This window comes from Clavelina lepadiformis, chromosome 5 (genome assembly GCF_947623445.1).
Source record: "Clavelina lepadiformis chromosome 5, kaClaLepa1.1, whole genome shotgun sequence".
NCBI classification, from domain to species: Eukaryota; Metazoa; Chordata; class Ascidiacea; order Aplousobranchia; family Clavelinidae; genus Clavelina; species Clavelina lepadiformis.
In genome coordinates, this window is record NC_135244.1 from 19,802,715 (window position 1) to 19,824,849 (window position 22,135).

The following is a 22,135-nucleotide window of genomic DNA, read 5'->3' on the forward strand; positions in this document are numbered from 1 at the left end:
CAATTTCTGACATGAATGTATTCGCGTACCGTGAAAACGCTTCTAAGTTGGAACAGATATTTTGGCAGAAACATGTACTTTTCAAAGATATAATAGAGGAAGTTCATGAGTAAATGGCATAGTTTCCGGTCCACTAAACAGTCGATTTCAAAAACGTGACTGATGTCATTCTAAGCTTGTTGTTCGAGGTTACTACAGTGTCAAAAATTGCAAGCGAGGAATTTCACAACCTAACTAGTCTTAAAAATTGCAATAACCCATTATTGAAGGCTGTGTATATTGCATCGGTGAAGTATAACTACGCAGCATTCATTGCGAACGGAGATGCGTCCTATTGCAATTCTCATAGCTCTAAGCCAAGTGCGGTGTCCACGTTCGCTACATGAACAATGTTAATATTGTTCCGACATTATCAGCACAACTAAAGCAGACCAACCCGTGAAAGGGCGTGAACCCTGACCTTTGCCAGTGACGTCATCATAATTTTCCCAAAGGTAGCCGGTTCTCACGTATTCAGCGTACATGTTTTGAACCAAGTTTCTGCGGAGTTCGGCGTACAATTCGCCGGCCAGTTTTGAATATGGACCCGGGGTATCTGCGTAATGCTTTAAAGCACGCACCGCGAGAAAGTTCATATTTATCCAAATCTGGCCCCTCCAGTACGGCGGGTCATGCTCTGTGTTTCGCTTCCGATAAAGAGGGTCCCGTTTTGAAAGTGAACGGAGGCCAAAGTTCGACCAAAGAAGGTCATCTTCTCCTTTCAGGTCCTGGAGGATCTGATGTAATTGCTGGGAATCCGGCTTAAGGATCTGGATCAGAAATGGGAAGAGACTCACATATCCGAAATTTTTGACAAACTGAAGTTTAGGTTTTGTCCTGGTGGCCCTGATTGTTCTTATGATAGGACGTTGACCAGGTTGGGAAGATGGAAAATCTTTCTTGACCAAATAAACACGATCCGTGTGATTTCCATAATCTGAGAACACCCCAAGATCAGCAGACCAGTGAAGTTCCTTCAGTAAGTTGTTGTCAGTTAGAATTTTGTGAGTCTGGCGGTATGGTTCAATTTCATGTGAGTTTCCTATTGTAAAAACACAATGTGATCAAAAGTCAAAAGGAAACCAAAAAGCTTTCAAACAAATAGCCAAGGTACTGGAGTACTGGTTTTGCTTACTAGTAAATTAACATGGAGTAAATTGTTTATACAGGGAATTAAGTTTAAGACGTTGCATTCAGTTGACCCTTAGTAAAAAAAAATCAAGAACCTGGATGAACAACTTCAGCGATTTTTTCCATCGTTCCTGCAGCCAGCGCCATCCAGCATCTCAGATCAATGTGTCTCTCATCATCCGAGGGATGAGACGCGCGTGGAAAATCGTCGAGTCCAGATGTGAGAGTCTTAGGATTGAGTTCAGAATCTGTCTTTGCGTCTCTGCCTCTCCAGCGGTAACTGAATTGAACAGGACCGCTTTGGGTTACGTTAAACCAATTGAACCAAGCCTGTGAAAATATTGTGTGATTACTGATTAGACAATCAGACATATTTTCCATTTGGGTTGAATTTTAACAGGATAACAAGTTAAAAATTTTGATGTAATAAGAACATGAAGGAGCACCTTCAGTCTCGGATAAATTGTTTTCAGAAATTTCCTGTCACGTTCCGTGATGGACTGCTTATCAAAACCCTGAAGAATTGATTCAATGGCCAAAAACAACGTCGGGGGGTTGGCATTAGTATTTCGCTGGACTACAAATTCAGCAGGAACCTGAAAGATAAAATGATGTGAGAGTGCTATAGATGATGTAAATGATAAGCAGCAGCTACTTCTGAGCTGTACATAATCACAAATTTTGACGTTATTTAAAAAAAACTCAACCTTGCTCCGAGCCTCATCCCCGAGTATCTGCTCTCTTGGGATCCAACCCTCCAGGTTGACCATATTAAGCCAGCTCATAATCACCTCTTCACTTAACTGTCTGTCCCATTTGCTGATGAGCAGCTGGTGGAATCCTACCAGCAGAAATTATTCTAATTTAATAAGGAACAGTAACAAACTTAACATATCGTCATGTTTGTATGACAAACGTTTGTCGCATAACAAACTATCGTACTTTACTGGTTATCGAATTGATGAAAGCTTTTGATCAGTTACCTTCATCCCAAAGAAATCCTCGTGGAAAAAAAGACCTTGAGGGAACTGCTGTAAGTAATGGTGCATCCCAATTTAAAACCGGAGCTGACTGGTATACAGATTGGACAACTGACTGTCCATAAAAATATCCGATTCCTCCAATCATATTACTCAGGGCTGCTTTGGCAAAGTCAACTTCGCCCTGGCTGTATCCTTTATCAGATAACGGAAACCTATTTATAAAAGAAAATAATACAATTATTAAACTCAAGACTTTCTCCACCACAAACACTATCTTCCAAACCACGCACTGATACAACAGAATTTCAAGTTTACAACCAAGTAAATAATGAGGTCGCCTTCAAGACCACGTTTTCCTGATTCCAAATTTCTTTTCATCTTTTTACATGCATTTGAATCCCGACCAAGCGACCATCTCCAATTATGGGCCCTCACAGCCTGTTTCTCGGTCCCATGTGTTTAATTATCTCTTTTATGATTTAATCACTCCGTTAACATGACCACTGACCAGTCACTTCGAGTACAACACAATACCGGTAAAAAGTGAAAACTCAGTGAGTTTTTTCAACTGAACAATTTTTTAATCTGGCGTTCATTTACAGCGCTGGGGTGGTACCAGTTCACTAACAAGGCATATGAAATGATCTTAATAGCAGGCAATTGTATGAAAACAAGTTAACCATTCCTGCTGGAGATTAAATACTGGTAACACACCACAACCAACCCAAAATTGGGATCAGTTTTTGGTTCAGTTCAGTTTCCAATGGTTCGGTGCAAGGTTCCACTGTAATTGTAACTACTAAGCACGTCTGATGCACCCTTAAGAAATGAGTAACACTACGATTTAATTACTGTCATACGTTGCCTCAAATTTCTTGTCAAATTTGTCTTTCAGCTGTGTTAGATGTTTCGTAAACACGTCACCAGCTAACAAGCTGCGACGATTTGTCCAACTTCCGCTTTCGAAAACGATGTCAATTTCAAACGGAAGCTCAAGAGTGACCTGAACAAAAATAAACAAGACTTCCTGAAATCCACCAAGACCAGAGAGAACATGATAAAAATCAGCAATGACAAAATAATTCCAAAAGATAGAGCAGAACAATAAAAATAAGCAAATATTTTCACCTGGTGAAAAATGACATCAGATTTTGCCTTTTTGGAATCTATTCGACTTGGAGCATCAGTCAAATAATACAGGTAATTTTCTTTGCCTTTTGGACCCTCCTTTCTAACTTGCATTTGCATAAAAGCTGCATCCTTTATTTTATGAAGGCCTTCAGCTTTGGTAGTTGCTGTGTGATAACGAGACTTTTTACCAGAGTTTTCTTCTGGGAACTTGATTGTGAATTTTCCAAGTTCTTCTGTTTCTCCTGAAATGTGTAAAAAGAAAGAAACTCTGTAAATGCATTTGTCTTTAGAGGTAACTAATATAAACATAGTGCAACACGACAACATCAAATGCCAAGCAAAACATGAAGAAAAACTCAACAGTGTTTTAAGTTTTCAGTAACATTATTCAGAAAATTTTTGAAAAACATGTAATCAGAAGTGTGTGAAAGACCCAATTCAAGCATACCTTGTATTTTTGTAAGCCGTAACCCGTTTGGTCCACTTTCAACCACCGGTTGTATAACACCTTGCCCATCAGTGGCAGCATAAAAGAACACAGAAAGAGTAATGGGTTCTTTTCCAGTCTGTGCAAAAAAATCAGAAAACATTAAAATATTCGTAAACATTTTGTCTATATGTATAATTCAATTACATGTGCTGTGTAAACACAGGCTCTATATTTAACTTGACTTTAATATCTTAAAATTTATCGTGTACGGATGCAATTCCGTTATTTATGTTAAATATAAACACCTGTCTGCCACTAATCCTCCACGTCCAGTCACCACCGTGGTCTCCATTCACCCTTTTCACAAATTCTGTTCGCAGCATGTAGCCCCTTTCAGCAATGTCCTGTATTCCAAAGTTAACGCCATCGTGAGCGACCCACCCATACTTCAAAATCTGATCGCCTGAAACCCAACAAAGAACAGTTGAATGTCCTGAAGTGTTCTAAATTAGAATGTCTTACTAAAACTTTTAACTTATTTCGACACAAATAGAGCGAAAAGTATTAAAAGTTGCAATCAAAATACAATTTTATAGTTTTATTGTTCCATGTGCATTTTGGGTATTGGGTGTTGATGTGTGGAAAACAATAGTATCCGATACTTACCTTGTTCACATGTATGACGCATTGGTGGTTCTCCTTTGAATTTCTTATTCTGCTTTAGCCACATCAAACCAGTAACAAGTGACTGTGGAGATTTTGTCTTCATACCCATGTACACCTAAAATGCCCAATGCAACGGGACACAGTACCGTTAATACCTTGATAAATCACTGCACATGAAAATCAAACGATATATTTTGTGTATGAACAGCGTGTAAACTACAATAGTTGGCGTCACCATTCACCTGTGGTCGATACGTTCCCCAAAACTTATTCATGTCATCTTCATGTTCAATAAGTGAGTCAAACGGTGTATAAACAAGTCTTGACCTGTACCATCTGTCATACGCTGATGTGACAATTAATCCAATGCCTTTAAAAAACAAAACATTTGTAACAGACTTTACATATCTGATGCACTGAATAAAAAACACTTACATAAACCGACAAGTAGGAACATGAAATGAACAGGCTGGAGACGGAATTTGTTCTTTGATCCATTCTTGTTTTTTGAAACATATGTTGGCAACTGCAGGTTGTCTCTTTGAACATTCCGCTTTCTAGTGCCGCTCATGCTGCATCAGTGATTCAGCTACAGCAATTACCTACAAAAACAATAATCTCAATATTATGGATCATCCGAAATTATGATCAAATTGGTATGGAATGGTATAATAGCCTTTATCCTCGGGCTGAGCAGTGTCTGCACGACTTAAACCCGGCGATGATTCCTCATCATACGAGCCCCGGTTACCGAGCTAGCTTTTGTGCAAGTTCCGATTGTCACACATTTTTTGTTTTAGGTTTGTGAATTTTTACATAGCCTAGTATTGCCCCAATTTGGAACTGTTTACCAAGTCCACTGAACACAAGCAAGTGCCGTTAATGCCTTGCCCAAGGGCATTACAACGGTACAGCGCCACTGGATATGGAAAACGGGACACTAGCCACATTAACTGCGCAGCCAGCGCTGAACTGAACTATTCGGTGTCGGTGTGGTGTGTAATGTTAATTGTTATGGTGTACTGTGTAATGTAATGTAATGGTGTGTCGGTGTGGCGCCAAATTTGTTCCGGGCAACGTGACGTAAAAATTTCGCATGACTCAGGCAATTTTTTTCGATCTAACACCTTTTATTTCCGATGAGTTTGTTTGTATTGCTTTCTTGTTTGTATGCTAAGTTGGTAACCTTGTAAGATTTCTACTGAACTCGTGGGCAATCTCCGAAATTTTCCAGTGGAAAAATTACGCTGAGTAATGCGAAACCTTTACGTCAAGACGCCTGGAAAAACTTTGGCACGACACTGACAAATAAAATTATTATGTTAGATAAAATTAAATTGTCTTGTAAAGTGGACTATAATTAAATGCATTGCACACGTAACTAGCCTCGTCAGTTTGGTGGTCTCTGGTCGGGATATTACTGGTTAGCGCTACCCTTTTCGAGTTACCGGCACCATTTTTTGGGTGGTAACATTTTTTCGATCGCCCACACCAGTGGTTCCTAACTTATCTGAACTCCTGACGCACTAACCTACCCAAAAAATCAAATGACGTACAGCTTAAGAAAACTTTCACACATCGTTATTTAATTTGGTACATTAGCTTTCATGCTTTGGCAGGGCACATCAAAACGTGGTGTAATGTTTGAAATAGCAACGCGTATTTCTCTATCCACGTGTATTTTTCTTTATAAATATTTTACTACGGTTTTGATTACCGGCAGTGAAGGTAAGTGGATGCAAATTTGGGATGCTCTTGTAATTTAAAAACGACGCACCAGTTGGGAACCTCTGGCCTACACATAACAATGGAAATAGTCGACCCAATTTCATTCTTTTGAAATTACAAACGTTCTGGTCATTGGATTGTAAATATTTCGCAAAGGTGAGTAGCATGTGAATTCCTTTAAGGCGTTAAACGATAAAAAAAATTTGAAAATATGTTGTCTAATTCTTATATTACTGTGGTTTGAATCCTAGGCACTGGACTTGTTCACTGTTACACCAACGATCGCTATATCGTTGGTTACACGGTTGCTACTTTGTAATTGACAGTCTGCTGTTTGTGACGCATTGAACAGCAGACTGTGATTGCTCGAGTAATTTCATATGCAAAACTTTTTTAACTTTAGTATTTTTGAGCTCTTGGAAAACTCGAGAGATCAAGGAAAATTCATGAAGGAATCAACTAAGAAATCCAGAGTATTTAATGGGACTGAGGCCTGAACATGACTGGACGTCTCGTATTCTGGCAAGAAAGGTGCCGATAAATAGTCATGAGAATTTTTTGCTCCACGTTTTTCAAAACACATTATTAGTTTTTTTTATTTTCGAAAACAATTTTTAAGTTTCTATTCTACGCTTTATGGGCTACATTTTTTTCCATAAAGTTTACAACTATCTACTTAATGCTTTGTCAAAGCACTAACACTTCGGGCAAACATAAACAACGGATTGGATTTGTGCAACGACTGAACTTTGAACCCCATAATTGCTAAACATCTGGAAACCAATATCCGAGTACCGGTAATAGCCACACTGAGTATACCTGGCAGCCAGAGACCAGAGTAGCATAAATTGCTGAAATAAAATGGTGCATGGTTAGTATAGGCTATATAAGCCTAGTATTGTACAGTTGGAGTGTGAACTAATCTGATCCCTAACGCTAGGCTACAACGTTTGTTTTTTCTCCGCAATTTTTCAGCAGTTAAACATAAAGTATCGTTAGTATGGCTAGCATATATATAGCCTACCGTACTAAAGAACTTGATTGTTCTTTAAAAACCTGGTTAATTATATGTGCAAAGCTTGTATTTTAAATAATTTTGCTTAATTCGACGTCGACTCATGCCGATGTGACATCACATCAATGATCATTATGAACCCTATAGATAGCCTATAGGCTATTGTTACAGTAGATAGACCGGTAAAGTCGTATATACAATTGTACGTCCATAGCCCGTATTTACTTCTAGTTGATTATTTAAAATTTGCTTGACATGCCAAACAAATTTAGCCTGTGTAACGTGCAGCAGATTACACGCAAACTCATAAACATTTTATATCGTATCACATTCTTCCTGGCCACATGTCTAGATGACATATCGGACAAGCCTAGTGCGTAGGATTCAAACCAGGGCTGCAGAGTATGACAGTTTTCGCCGAGATCTTGGGTGTCCAAGAAAGCAGCTGGTGTGTGTGCACTGCGACTCGTGACCCAGCCTGCCGTTTGTTCAGGCAAGTTGCGGCCTCATACGATAGAAATCGGGGAAATTATCAGTGTTTCCTGCTTCTTTTTGGAGACATCAGTTTTAAACACTAATCTTGCAGTACAAATCGAAGCAAAAGTTAGTGTCTCCTTTTTTTTATGGAGACATTGGTTTGCCCTGGTGTACTGTACAGTACCGTTTTAGCTCTTGTAATACTCTGCAGTCTCGATTCTATTGTAAAACCAAACCATTGCAACATTAGATTTAGGCACCATATTTTCAAAAAGTGTAAATATGTAAAATGTTTATAGTGTAAAGGAAATCATATACAACTCACCTAAGCGAAGTATTTACATGGTTGTGCACTTCTGCACTAGATTCTTATTAGGCCCATTATATCTATATAATTTAATTTAAGTTTATAATTTTTCATTGCAGATTTGGTAGCTTGATTAAAGTCGTTTGTAAAGGTATGTTTTTGTGATGGATGTCCTTGATGGAAATTACAATAATACTGCAGTTACTGGAAAAAAGAAGGTTAGCTTTCAGGATACTTTTGAAGATGATGACATTGATTTTGACCTAGATGACCCGCTTGCCGATCTGTTATCTGATGATGATGATAAGATTTTGGAAAATCCCAAAAACTCTCAATCTTCCTCCAAGAAATCCACATCATTTCCATTGCAAACAGATTCTGAGAGAAAAGTAGAAGATAATAATGATCTATTTGCTGATGAAGACGATGACATTTTAGGTACACTAGGTATTGGTGAATCAAGTTCAAAGCCCACTGTATCTACAAAGTCAACAGATAACCTTTCGCAATTGGACAAATTATTGGGTTTGACAGGTTCAGAGAAGCCTGTTAAAACTATTGAAAATAATCGAAGGTTTCATTTTGATAAAGATGGTAATCTCATTAAAAATACTTCACTCAACAAAACTACAAGTGACAAGACTGCGTCGTTTGGAGCATACACACCTTCATCTAATCAATCTAGAACAACACGACGGCCAAGAAGTGGTGAAAAAAGTCCAAACCCAGTAGTTGATTTTCAGCAGAATGCATCAGCCGATCCAGACCCAAAATCAACAGAATCTAAATCGGCAATGCATAAACCCTTGAGTTTACCAGTTAGTATTGATGTAAAGGCCCCTAAAAAGGAATTCGGAAATGCACAAGACGACAAAATACAGCAAGCTGATCTTTTTGAAAAAACGCTCCCCAAACAAAGCTTATCTTCAAGGCCTCCACGTCAAAGAATAGCAGCAGAATCCTCTCTTCCAGTACCTTCCTCTCCTGTGAACTCTGTCTCTTCAGATGCGACTAAATCAGTTCGTGATCTTACAACTGACCCCATTCTGGACATTTTAGAGGGCGGAGGGTCAGTGGTTAATGACAATACTGGTTTTGCTGCACCTAAAGCCAGGTTAGGTGCAGCAAAACCCAGACCAGTAGTAGCACGGGAACCGGTATCAGCTAATTTGTTAACTGCTCCACAACCTGTCAGAAGTCCTGCAATTTCTACTGGAAATGGTGTAAGTGATGCTCACGTTTTATCTTTGGAATCACAGCTAAGCCATGCACACAGTCTGCTCAATGAAGCCCAAATGGGTTTTCAGACAGACTTGAATGTAACTAAAGAGGCTTATGATGGAAGGATTGAGATAATGAGGCGTTCTTTGGAAGACTTCCAGTCACGTTCGGAACGGGAAATGGAGATGATAAAACATTCATTTAGTGCTCGGCTTGAGTTACTCAGACAACAGATTCAAGATCATGAAAAAGAAGTGACCAATAGAGATATGCATGATCATGAGGAGTTAAAACGTCTTCGATTGTTGCATCTTTCTTCTCTGGAAGACACCAGACAGGAGTACGACCAACAAATGGGTCGTTTGAAAGAAATGCATCTTAATGAAATTGAAGGCTTGAAGAAGTCAACTGTGCTGTTTAAAAACATGGATTCAACAGTGGAGAAGGTTGACAAAACTGTTTCACAGTTAGAAGAAATGGCTAATGCCCATGAAGCTGCATTTCAAACAATTTCCAAGAAGTTTGACACAATGACAGCGACCAATAATAGAGTGCTTACAATGGTTCAAGATAAGTTTGAAGAAATTCAACGGAAGAGTGATGAAAATCAAAGCATTTTGCTTCAAACAGTTTGCAAACTGGAAGGTAGCATATCTGAAATGAACCGAAGAATGAAAGAACAGCAGTATAGCATGCAATTAGAACAAACAAGACTGCAACAGGCGCAGAGCTCATTTGAGACTGAGAAGAAACATGCATTTCAGCAGATGGAGTTGGAAAAAGAGCGTGCTTCAAAGATGCACAGTGAAGCAATTGATTTGTACCATTCATTCCAAAATGAAGCGAAATTTGAAAGGGAAAAATTTAGTAGAAAAGAACAAGAAGTACGTTTGTTATCCCAAAAACTTGAAGAAGCTCGAATTGCAGATGTTGGTTTGGCTGAGAAGAGAAGACACGAGCATAAAGCCGCAGAAAATGATTTGACCCAGAAAGAGATTGTCCTTGAAGAGAAGTCCAACAAACTCTCTCGGATGGAGGCGCAGTTGCAGGTCCAATTGAACAAATTGGATGAACGAGATGCGGCCCTTTCCGAAGCTGAAAATTCTATTGCCCAGTTAAAGGAGCAATTATTTTCTAGGGAAAAAGAATCAGAATTACTCGAAGAGCGAAACGCGAAAAATATTATGGACAGTGCTCAAGCCCTGAAAGAATCAAAACGCATAGAAAATGAGCACGACTCGCGTTTAAATGAAATTCGGCTGCAAAACCAAGAGCTCAATCAGCAACGACAGCTCTTGGCGAGGGAGAGGAAACATATAATGGAGATGACCTTAAATGGGGAAGGAAATGCGCTATCATCGATCCTGGAAAAACATACGCATGAAAGTACACCGAAGAAGGTTCAAGAAAGTTTCAGAAAACCATACGCGTTTGTTGATAACAATTCCTCACGGACCAATATGATACTGTGGCAACATTCCGCTCAACAGGATCGAGAGTTTTTAGAGGATGAACAGCTATTTTTGGAATCTATAAGACACTCCAAATTTTAATCTAACATGCGAGTTAATTGTTAACTTTTTTCGTTGCATTGTATTTGTATGCCAATGTTTCTGGTATAATGGGTATTTTACAACATTCCCATTTGAAACATTATATTATATGACCTATTTATTGTATTTAGTATATATGTTATTTACAGGTAGATATAATATAGTAGAAGTTCTTATTTTGCCTCATTTGCATATCAACTTATGATGTAATAATATAGTGTAATACATATGGACTGTTTTTTACCTTCCCTTTTTCATAAGCATAGGTTGATGTTTTTCAACAATTTTTATACAAGCTATTGCTATAGATATTCCACATATTTTAATGCCCACAGCGGATATAAATTGCATAAATCTGAGATTTTTAAACTAGTAAGATAATGTTCTTCTTTGGTCCAGTGGTGCTTAAAATTTGCTGCTTAAAGGTGTTTGAAATGAGGCTTATACACTGTGATATGAAGCATCATTACTTCAATCCTTATGCTGCTATTGACTTGCACACTTTGTTTATAGGTGTGGTCTAAAATGTTATTATACTGTATTCACTATTCAAAACACTAAGTGCAAAGTGTTATTCATATTGTTATAACTTGCATTTTTTTATGCTGAGATGTTGAACTGTTTACCATTAGGAGTATCATAAATGTTAATAGATAGCTCCTAGCAGGTACTCAGTGGTGATACCATTTCAATGATTTTAGACATTTATTTTGTAGGTTTAAATAAAATTATGAATACAGAGGCCTATGAGAGTCGCAAGGCCGATGATAATTTAAGACTTTTATCAAGTGTTGCATTGGAATTTGCCCCATTCAGCAAAAACAGTCTGTGCACTGATACCATTGACCATGCGATTACGGCACAGCCAAAATTAAACAACTCCGTAAATGGCTGTGACAATTTCATAACGCCAGCCCAAGACCTACCACAAATAAACGAACAACAAGAATGTCTTGATGACACCTTGGTACGGGATGATGTGTCTCCGGTTTTTGAAAACGCAGAAAATACCACCGTATGCACAGATGAAGATGGGGGCCTGACAAATCAGGCATTTTTATGTGAGGATGACATGTCTACGCCACGACCCCACAAATTGAATTTTACGTGCGCCCACCCACAAAATTGTACCAAGTGTGGTAATGGACAATTAGCACAGAAACTCTCTACCAACGATGAGATGAAAACCAGTGAAAATGTCCTCGTCAAACCAGCAGAAGTGATTGAGCATGAAGTTATCATTGTGGACAACAAGCATGGCTCTTCCTCTGCTCCGGGAAGAGCTTTGAGGAAACTGGATCCTCGGAAGTTAAATTTAACGCTGGACTTGTTTTCTTCAAGGAATAAGAAAAAAGATCGAAATAAAAGTGGCAGCTCTTCAAATGCTAATTCGCTTTCTCCAAAAACTACCTCACCTTTCCATTCAAACAGTACGACTCTATCAACAGACTCAACTTCTAGTACTGCTAAAAAGGATCTAAATACAACTGTGACATCTACCTCATCGTTATCAAACAACCAAAGCAGTAGGACAATTGTTGCGCAAGAGCAAAATGGCATTAAAATGATTGAAAGACCCTCTTCTCCAAAGAAGTCTTGGCTATTGAGGCTCTTTGAATCACAGGTATAAATATTTTCTATGTACGACATTTTTAATTTTTCTGCGTCATACAGGTGTTGCATGACACGTCATACATTATGTGATTTACATTTACTCCTTGCAGTTAATAGTCAGCTGTTTTGTTGAAAAATGCCTGGTAAAAGGGATACGTTAAAGTTGTGTGTAAAAATTTGTTTTTTCTGAAAGGTAAAATGTCTTTCAATGATTCAATGTATTTTGTTTGTAGTTTGTATTTTGCCTGTTTTAAATCAAATTTACACATGCAGGTTTTTGACATGTCGATTGCTCTTCAATATCTCTTCAATTCAAAAGAACCTGGCGTAATGGCTTACCTTGGCAACAAGCTTTTTATGTTTCCTAATTCGGATGTTGATTTTTACCTCCCTGAGCTTCTCGTGATGTACATCCACATGGATCATAATATGAGAGAGGCCATTCATCCATACGTTGTGGCCAGGTACTCTATATAACCACAAACAAACACTATATTGCACTATTTTGTTTTTTTTGGGGGAAAAGGAATTTTATTTTTCAAACTGAACTTAAATACTAGATTTTAGAGTGACTTGGTTAAAGGGCCTACTTCGGTTTTTCTAAAATGACTTTATCATACATACATAGTAAAACGTAAGTAAAAGTAAAAAGTAAGTAAAAAAGTTTTTCTGTAAGCATGTTTATTGTTTACAGATGTCGCGAAAGTGTTGACTTTTCATTGAGCTGTGCCTGGCTGCTTGGAGGCTATGCGGCATCCTTTGGAAAATCATCAAAGCGGCTAACGCGTGCTCAGAAACTCCGTAATCTCATTTTAAGTGGTGATTTGAGTGGTCAAAGTTCAAAGCGAGGGAAGGATAAAGCTCCTTATGCCGTTGCATCGCTGCCACCGAAAACGTCTTCTCCCAACCTGTGTAGGGTGGGTAGTGGAGTTGATGAAAGTTACGCTCATAGACATAAAAGAAAAACCCACAAACGTTCAAAGTCTGATGTAATGTCAGGTAACTGAAGTTTTGTTGTACAAGTTGTTGTAATGATTGCATGATTTAAAAAAATTAAGGGTCAAATTTTCTTAATCACTGTGATGCACATCACGAGAATTGCTCTTACATCAATTGGTTGTCATTTGTTAAGTTTTAGTCACGTATTTTATCTTAAAGTGTCTAGAATACGACGTCACAATTCCATCAAATATGCATTGTTCGCAGGTATTGGGAGTGTCATTTATCGTTTTTTTAGCTGCTGTGCTATTTAACAATTAGCCTACCAGTACTAATATAGGCTATATATACTTTCGATCTAACTTTTTGGCCAGCTTTTTAGCTTCAGTGTTTTACTAATTTAAATTTCAAGAGCAACTTTGTAGCACTTATGTTTTTTTAAATTGAAATTTATTGTAGTTGGCATCCAATAAATGCCCATAAATTATGATGTTCTGAGTAATATAAAGGATTTCAATATGAAGAGCTCATGTAGTGGACAGTTTTAATTCTTTTTAAAAATTATTGGATAGTAGTTAACAGTTACAAACATGCTTATAAGTGATGCAAGGAGTTAGAAGTATGATAGTAGATTACCTCATTGCTTTACAAAGATGAAGCGTGGTTATAATGGGAACAATTTTGCTTGTATTGTCATTAATTACACTCTATGTGTTTGCACGAGAGCACTGTTTGTCGCGTTGGGATAAACCCACTTAACAGCACTCTTGTGCAAACACTCAAGTAAGCCGTGCATTGATTTTCGCCAACAGGAAACAACGGAACAGACTTTGGTTACAAGCATACGCGCGCTGGAAGTGAGTGGGATCTTTCGACGGGTCATGCTTTCGAGTCTGCTGATCATGCAAGTTTAGCTGATCGATTGCGGCCCGAACGCGAGTTTATAAAAGTGCTGATGCAGCTTGGCAAACGACTGGCCACACAACCAACCAAAGAAGCTAAAACTCATAGGTTTGGTCGTTTGAGCACTTGTCATAATTGAAGGCAATAATTATTGGTTATGTGGTGTCATATAACATGTGATATTGATTTCACAATCTGACTGCTTTTCCTAAAAGGAAATTGTGGGTTAGCTGAGGGTTAAATATGAACAATATGACATAAATTTTAGTTTTCAAACCTTTAATAAACATTAACCGGGTTTAATTGCAGGCTTGTTGCTGAATTGCAACTTCTCAACTTAAATCTTCCAGCCAGAGTGTGGCTCCCATTTCATGATTCCCAACACCATGTGGTTCGTGTCCCGCCATCCGCCGGTGTTGTCCTGAATTCAAAAGACAAGGTTTGCAGCAATTGTTGCGACATTTTATCTCCTTTGCGTTTGTGATTTTATTGCCTAAGGCTTTTATTGATGTAATCTCATCATGTGTATGCGCTTATGCTTTTGAACATGGCTTGTTGACAAGGACTTGAGGTTCAATGCATTACAGTAGAATATTTGGATCACAAGGTCAATGTCTAGTACAGGGATGTCCAACCTTTTATTATAGTGGGCCGCATTGTCACTTGAAATAATTCAATGGGCCGCAGAACCTATTAAATTTCAAGAAAAATGGGTGCATAAAGTACATACTTTTGGAGTGAAAATGACTAGCGGGCCGCACAAAAATCTCAGGCGGGCCGCAGGTTGGACATCCCTGGTCTAGTACATCCAATTTATCGTTTGGCGGTACTTTTACATAGAAAATATGCTGGCCACTAAGTGTCAACTTTGCTTTAACAATCTATTTACATTCCTTTTTTTGGCGAAAGGAAAATCATTAAAAAGAAACAATTATTTACCTTTTATGCATCGACAATCAATCCCATCCTTTACTGATTTAATGTTATTTCCATTGTCTACAAACAAACAATGTCACCTTTTCTAATATAGCAGTTTCATTAATTGCACACAACTGTGTTGATCTCATGTTTTGTCGGCGTTTCACCAAGGCAGAACTTGCTTGTCAGCATGTCAGTTGAGAATTCAAGATACTGGCACACTAAGTTAACTTCTACTAACTTGTTTGCTCTCCTGGCCATGTTTTGGCATTTTTGTCTGTTTTGTCATGGCATCGATTTATAAATCCACTATTTAGTAAATCCATAAATCACTGGGACCAAGATAGATCTTTACCAGGGTTCTGCTGTATTCATAAAACAAATGCATTGTTGTATTTCAAATGTGTGTCTCTGGTTATACTTAGATAAAAAGTTTGTCAAAGCATGTTGCAGTAATGTGCAATTGCTCCACACATTAGGTTAACCTAATACAGAGTATGGTGGACACTCTTACACTACGCCATTAACAATATTATCTTTGTTTTTACTTTGCAGCATGTTGTCAATGACAAAAAATCTTTATGAAATAAGCATTGCCAGATTGTTTTTATTTCGTGTTCCAGGCACCGTACCTGATATGCGTGGAAGTGTTGATATGCAAGAACAAGGAAACAGATGAAGTTCCAGCCAAACTCTTGGAGAGTTCCTTGCGTCTGGCATTTTCAGAAGAAGACTTGAAAAGCGATGTCACTCCTCCGTTACCATTCGATGAGGCTCATGTCAATCACGTGAATGGCTCCGCAAGAAAACTGAGTTTAAATGCCGGCATGACAGTCACCGCCCTATCATCGCACTTATCTGGTAGGACAGGGGATGTTCCAACTAGAAAAGCGTTGAATATAGTTTTCAGCTAACTTTAAAATTGTTTGTAACGTCTTATGTTAAGTATTGGAAGACGATCGTAAATTAGTCATCACTAAAGAATCAAAAATTTTTCTTTGTGAATTAACCATATCGTCCCATACCTGTAAGCTTGAAACTTAACCATTTTAATGAAGTCGAATTTGAACACGAGATTTGGGCCTTGATTTATTCAGCTTTAAAACTGTTCTCAATATCAGAGCAAAAGCTCAACGAAGAAGAGAAAATGGGGGTCACTGTTGTTGACTCAGACACAACGGAAACTTATGCGGAGGCCAACAATCATTCACAGAATGGAAGCGAAGGACAAGAGATGGTTGTGGAAGATGATGAATGGTCCCAAAGTGATATAAACGACCTTCAACAACTTGAAGTGAGTCTTTGCGTTACCCTTGTGTTTGTTAAAATATAATGTAGAGGTAAATATTTGAAAATTATTACCAGTAAGTTTTGGTAATTTATTTAATTTTTTGCTCGCAATTGGTCTTTCACTTTAACTATGCCTCGTCTAACTGTAAGTAATATTTTTGATTCACTCGTTATCATAGATAGGGCCGGCGTCAGAATTGTTTTCTAAAACCTATTGTTATCCAATATATTTCAACTGTAGTCACCAACCCAACTAAGTCATGACATGCAGTCAGGCTGCTCAAACATCCATCCTCACTTGAACGCGGAGAGCAGCAGCGATTCTGTTTCAGTGTCTCGAATGTCTGTCCTCTCATTAGACAGCATCATAAGTGGTGATGCGGTCAGTATTGACAGCCACGAAGTGTACTTTGCAGCAGGAGATATAAGGTAGTATCATACCGTACGTTTACTTGTTTAGCGTATGACAACTCAACCGGTTTACTGTTGCTTTGTGGTGTGTTATTTGATAAGCACTATGTTCAGAATTTGTGGTAGCCTGCTATTTGACCTGTTATCCAATGACAATTGCCCCAGCATTTATGCTAGACTAGTTTAAAATCTTTAATTTCGCAATTTCTTCAAAAAGTATCCTTCCCTTGATTTCAGGCGAAAGTTAACAGAGAGAGTTAACGGCCAGCTATCATCAGGGTTCAAACATGATCCCGAAGATCCCTCCGCAGCAGCCCTCAAGGAACCATGGGAGGAGAAGGTTCGTCGCATCCGAGAATCATCTCCTTACGGCCATTTGCCGAACTGGAAGCTTGTTACTGCCATCGTCAAGTGTGGGGACGATTTACGTCAAGAAATGCTTGCGTATCAGGTAGGCTGGTATAATAATGAATGCAATTTTCACGTTATAATTTACTCGAAACGCAGCAAATATCAGTGCTAAATCAGGGTGGTTTTCAGGGGTGCAAGCCATGCTCTGCACTGCATAGTTTTCTGTTTTTAACACGCACATTATCTGCTATCGGTTTTTGGAGTCCTGTAATGCTATCGTGAACTTTTTTGCAGATGTTAGAGCAACTGAATCAAATATGGAAGCAGGAAAGAGTCCAGCTGTGGCTCCGGCCGTACGAAATAATTGTAACCTCGATGGACAGTGGTATTATAGAACCCATTGTAAATGCCGTGTCGTTGCATCAGGTGAATACTCCCATGACTTTCATTGATGTCTTCAGTTTTTAAATTTTTTGACCAGTTTATACTAAATTTGCAGATGAACGTGCTTTACCATAAAGCAGTATATCTAAAGATAAAATAACTCAATTTTGCCCAAAAAACTTGTTTCCCCAAACCTTGAACTAAAAGAAATGATTTTGTGCCAGGTGAAAAAGAACAGCCAGTGTTCGTTGCTCAATTACTTTTACCAAGAGTACGGTGGGCCCAACTCTGAAGAATTTCTCACTGCACAAAAGAATTTTGTAGAAAGTTCCGCAGCATATAGTCTTATATGCTACTTGTTGCAGGTTAAAGACAGGTATAAACAGTACAAACCTGCTTGTTTGATCTATGTACTGTTCTTTTCAGCTATTTTCTTGAGACGATGCTGACAAGATAGAGGAAATACATGATCTTTAAAGTTTTATATTTCACCTTTAGGCACAACGGCAATATTTTACTTGATTCAGAAGGTCACATAATACATATTGACTTCGGTTACTTTCTCTCAAGTTCTCCGAAAAGTTTAGGCTTTGAAAGCTCTCCATTCAAGTTGACACAAGAATTCGTTGAGGTCAGTGTGTCATGGCTTAGATATACGGATACGTACAGTGACATCAGGAACATTTTTGTTATTGCTGGCTGCTAAAATGAGTAAACCATGTTTTTTGTTATGTGTTGCTATTGAGAACCATGTTGCTTTAACGTTCTAAATCAAGATTGGGATGTTAAATAAATATTTATAGTTGTAACTTACGCTTTCGTTTTAAATCGACCTATTCTACTTTCACTTCTGTATTTGGTCAGACCAATGTGCTAACTCTGCACAAACAGCAAAAGGCATTTAAATGACAACGGGCAACAAATAAAAATTCAAGCACTATAATTGTAGGTTATGGGCGGGCTGAAAGGTGACATGTTTGAGTATTACAAGATTCTGATGCTTCAAGGTTTGGTGTCGGCAAGGAAACACATGGATAGAATCGTTCAATTGGTGGACATCATGTCAGCAGGTAAAAATGGCGTCTCAACCGTCAAATCATTCATTAATAAAGCAAATGATTTACTTTAATGCGTTATTTGTATTCTATAAATCTTGAACTCAGTCGTTTGCGTTAATTTGTCCACATAAGAATTAAGCATCTGTGCGATTGACTTCATTCATAGATGACTGGTTTTAATCTTTTTTGTTGTTAAAATGTTGCAATAACCAATGTCTGTTGTATCAGTCGCTCTACTATGTGTACTTACGACAAACATTCTAGAACTTTTCACCTTGCAATGACGTTGGTTATAACTTATAACAGCCACCTAAAATCAATGTTCGATGCGTTCAAGTCACACACACTCAGTGCTATTTGAAGGGTTATAAGATGATTGTCAAGAATTTTTGCAAACTTAGTTTTCAAAGCATTATCACACCCGGTGTTTACTGCAGGTCCTTACCTGGCGTGCCTCCACGGCGTCAGCACCGTACGAGCCCTACGCGAGCGTTTCCATCTTTCGTTGACCGAGGACCAGCTGCATGAACTGGTTGAAAACATGGTCGAAGGTTCGATGAGATCATGGACCACCAAGTTATACGACAACTTCCAGTATTTAACCAACGGCATACTTTGAGTCACTTCGACTTGGCGGCGGCTGCAAAGACGTTGTCGTCCTTAACTGCGTAGGCTTGGTCATGACACGGTTATGGTGAATCGAGTCGGTGCGTGCGTTGGCATTTGCTTGTATTTGTATAGTGTTTTTCAGTCCCCTTGTTTCACTGATTGAACTTGTAGAGTTTATATTTTGATATCTTTGCATCTTGCCTTGTTCACTTTCCATTGTATCTTCTTACATTTGGTCACGCAATTGAGCTGCTCTGTTCGGTTTAACCCGGCGCTGTTGTGACGTTTTCACTCCTATGACGTCACGTCGCCTTTCCCTCACACTCGTGTGGTTTCACGTGTCACCCTGCTCTTCACTGTCGCGTCGTAAAGCTTGTTAATACCGTCGGTTTTATTTCCTAATATTTTGTAATATCGCGCGTTCCTTAGCTTTCATTTAGATCGGCTAAAGCGGAATCCTCTTATTACAAGCATCATTATAACAAAGTGACAAATTGGTCACGTGAAGTTTTTTCTCACCGCTACGCTCATGCTTCATTAGTGTTATCAGTTATCACCCTTGGCTTATAAAGCTCGGTCCCGAACGACCCTAGCACTGAGAGAGCAATTACTCTTCGATTAATAGAATGCTGATTGATTACGTAATTTGCGATCAGCGTAATAAGTGATTTTCAGCGTTCTTTTAAATTTCAATGCAAAGCGCTATATGTTTGTAATTTAATACTATGCGTGATTGCCATTTTAAAATATAATGAAGGCAATACCTGATATAGATCACACCGAGAGCTTTTGTGCTACATTTCACCCAACGGCTTATAACGAAATTTAGTGGCAGGGTATGTTTTCATACAAAAACCAGCTTAAGAAATTGAGCTGGTTTGTTCACCTATGGCTGTGGTATGTGCAATACAAAATTGATTTATCTGTACTACTTGTTAACCTGTGCATTTTGACACTTACAATGCTTTCCGTTCATTCTGTATACCCATTGAATTTTAAAACATGCAGGAGAACGTTCTGGTCGCACTCTAATATATTAGTTGCTATAATTTTCTAATTTAATCCCAACTTGCACAAGTCTTTGATTGTTTCATCGGTTCCACAAGTAATTTTGGCCCTTCATTGAAGCAAAATATTCCACTTTTCTGCAGCTTCTAAACCCAGCTTCGATTTTTAATGCTGAACTGTTTGCGCCCTCCTAATTGCATGGACTTCGTGCAGCCCAGATATGTTTTACGTCTGGCGTTTACGCCTATGTCTTGTTGTCTCCAATGTGGTTTTATTGAGTATAACTATTGTATCAGAAAAATACCAACTGTGTGCTCAATTGTAACATGAAGGAACTTTAGCGGTCAGTTATTGGGGTTACTTTGTATAAGATTGTCTACAGTTTGAATGCAGACGAGCACAGCATATCGTTAACAGATGTTTCAGTAAATTGAAGTGGTAATGATATGCAAAAACCAATACGAGTTCAGAGTACTGAAACGGTAAGATACTTTTGTCTGAGAGTCGGCCATTGCAAGCTATCAGAGACGGAGAACTCAAAGATTTGTTTGAAGTCGTCAGAAAACATTTAAAAAATTTGGTTCGACTAACCAAAGGTCGGTATACTCGGTGTTAATTATTCATTATACTGTTTATTATTATCTTAGATCGGTGGCAGTGGAATAGTTTCAAAGTTACAGGTCGCATGCAGAATGTTGCTACAAATCGTCGTGAAATATAGGTTAACTATGCATTTTCAGACCGAAAATTGTAGTGCTGACTTTGTCCCTGTCACTGGAGTTTGATATGTGATTTTATTAAAATTGTATGCAGTGTTATAATTTTATGAATCATACACAAAATTTCAGAGAGCCTCATCCTATTTTTTGAGTAATTGCATTTTCATTCATTTCACCACGTAATAGATTGAATAGAATACAGATTTTATGCCATTTTCCGATGGTTGACGGCTCTTTAACAAACATTTAGGTGATTCTTTTATAGAGTTTCAATTTCGGAAAAACACGATAAAAAAAAATATTGAACAAACAATAAAAAGAAAAGCCTCCTCATACAGTATGGAAACAAATTCTCAAAACGAAGTCAGTAAAGGTTGGTCCCAGCGAAATGCGCAAGAAAATTAAAAAGGGGTTAGTATTCCTATAGTAAAAACATCTTCAAACATTAAACAAGTAAAGTTTTATTAATATTGACTCCCCAACTTGACTTTAGAAATAGCTTACATGACATTTTTATCTTTTGACAGCCTAATGTAATTTAGAATGGATGCAATAGCCTATATTCTGTGAAGAAAAGAGGGTCACCGTCAATGACTAAATGTGAAGATTCTTGCAGTTAATTGAAAGAGAAGGAGACAGAAATTTCTCGAAACACGACACAGTTGGTAGATGGGTCCGGAGAATGCTGCTCACCCAAAATTGGATTTACGGGGTGTAATGATCAATACAGTAGAATAAGTTACATAAAATTTTGATTTTCTTTAAAAAAAGTAGATTTCCAAAGAATTACTTTATTAAAATATCAACTTCTTACGAAAATTGACTAGATCTTTCGATTCTCCAAGTGTCTTAAAATACATGACACTTTATGCAAATATAGGCTACATAGCCTATTTGATGCCGTCAAAAATATGACAGTCATATGAAATATAAGAAATATATGATGGTAGGTCACCTAAAGATACGGGCATTTAAGTGAGCCATGCAAAGCATCTCACAAATTGATTAACGTACCTAAGTTGATGATTAGCTAAAAAACTTTACATTTGTAGTTTCATGGCTCAACCGGGTGATGTTTATTGAGAAACAACTAAATTAGCTGTTCGTAACACGTTGCTTTTAAAATCGATTAAGGTGTAACGATTGGGTTCGCCTACCACTTGAAAATGTCCAAAGAATTGCGGTTGACTCAAACCTCGGTAGTTATTACTAATGATCAAGTATATAGACTAATGAGCTGCGTAGACTTT

The 22,135-nt window shown here is 38.1% G+C and overlaps 3 protein-coding genes across 4 annotated transcripts; 2 read left to right on the top strand and 1 right to left on the bottom strand.

Annotated features, from left to right (window-relative positions):
- LOC143459288 (mannosyl-oligosaccharide glucosidase-like) lies at positions 1-5,306 on the bottom strand. The gene is made up of 12 exons (XM_076956370.1): positions 4,816-5,306; positions 4,623-4,750; positions 4,381-4,495; positions 4,020-4,177; positions 3,733-3,850; positions 3,282-3,526; positions 3,014-3,156; positions 2,154-2,365; positions 1,878-2,011; positions 1,617-1,766; positions 1,266-1,500; positions 1-1,081 (listed from the first exon to the last, which is right to left on the bottom strand). Exons 1-12 carry the CDS (start codon positions 4,949-4,951, stop codon positions 393-395), a joined length of 2,463 nt encoding a protein of 820 aa, XP_076812485.1. The 5' UTR covers positions 4,952-5,306; the 3' UTR covers positions 1-392.
- Positions 5,307-8,004: 2,698 nt separating this feature from the next.
- LOC143458766 (uncharacterized) lies at positions 8,005-11,397 on the top strand. Its single transcript, XM_076955624.1, has one exon. It carries the CDS (start codon positions 8,072-8,074, stop codon positions 10,679-10,681), a length of 2,610 nt encoding a protein of 869 aa, XP_076811739.1. The 5' UTR covers positions 8,005-8,071; the 3' UTR covers positions 10,682-11,397.
- Positions 10,783-20,469, top strand: LOC143458765 (phosphatidylinositol 4-kinase beta-like). Of its 2 annotated transcripts, XM_076955622.1 has the most exons (15): positions 10,783-12,305; positions 12,569-12,759; positions 12,990-13,294; positions 13,454-13,501; positions 14,047-14,245; positions 14,447-14,576; positions 15,679-15,916; positions 16,177-16,349; positions 16,587-16,774; positions 16,994-17,207; positions 17,402-17,533; positions 17,716-17,867; positions 17,990-18,122; positions 18,441-18,561; positions 18,987-20,469. In XM_076955622.1, the coding sequence occupies exons 1-15, from the start codon at positions 11,373-11,375 to the stop codon at positions 19,166-19,168; spliced, it is 3,339 nt and encodes a 1,112-aa protein (XP_076811737.1). In that variant the 5' UTR covers positions 10,783-11,372; the 3' UTR covers positions 19,169-20,469. The 2 variants fall into 2 exon arrangements, with proteins under 2 accessions (XP_076811737.1, XP_076811738.1); XM_076955623.1 differs by lacking the exon at positions 13,454-13,501 and having other exon boundaries at positions 10,785-12,305.
- Positions 20,470-22,135: the final 1,666 nt, after the last annotated feature.

What these genes read in the sequence shown, in the direction of transcription:
- LOC143458765 (XM_076955622.1), top strand. Translation starts at nt 11,373, where the DNA reads ATGATTTTAGACATTTATTTTGTAGGTTTAAATAAAATTATGAATACA. An exon ending in ATGCCGTGTCGTTGCATCAG is followed by an intron (nt 17,534 to 17,715) that starts GTGAATACTCCC and finishes ATTTTGTGCCAG; the next exon opens with GTGAAAAAGAACAGCCAGTG. An exon ending in TTGTTGCAGGTTAAAGACAG is followed by an intron (nt 17,868 to 17,989) that starts GTATAAACAGTA and finishes TTTCACCTTTAG; the next exon opens with GCACAACGGCAATATTTTAC.
- LOC143459288 (XM_076956370.1), bottom strand. Translation starts at nt 4,951, where the DNA reads ATGAGCGGCACTAGAAAGCGGAATGTTCAAAGAGACAACCTGCAGTTG. An exon ending in GTTCCTACTTGTCGGTTTAT is followed by an intron (nt 4,751 to 4,815) that starts GTAAGTGTTTTT and finishes TGTTTTTTAAAG; the next exon opens with GCATTGGATTAATTGTCACA. An exon ending in GGAGGATTAGTGGCAGACAG is followed by an intron (nt 3,851 to 4,019) that starts GTGTTTATATTT and finishes TTTTTTGCACAG; the next exon opens with ACTGGAAAAGAACCCATTAC.
- LOC143458766 (XM_076955624.1), top strand. Translation starts at nt 8,072, where the DNA reads ATGGATGTCCTTGATGGAAATTACAATAATACTGCAGTTACTGGAAAA.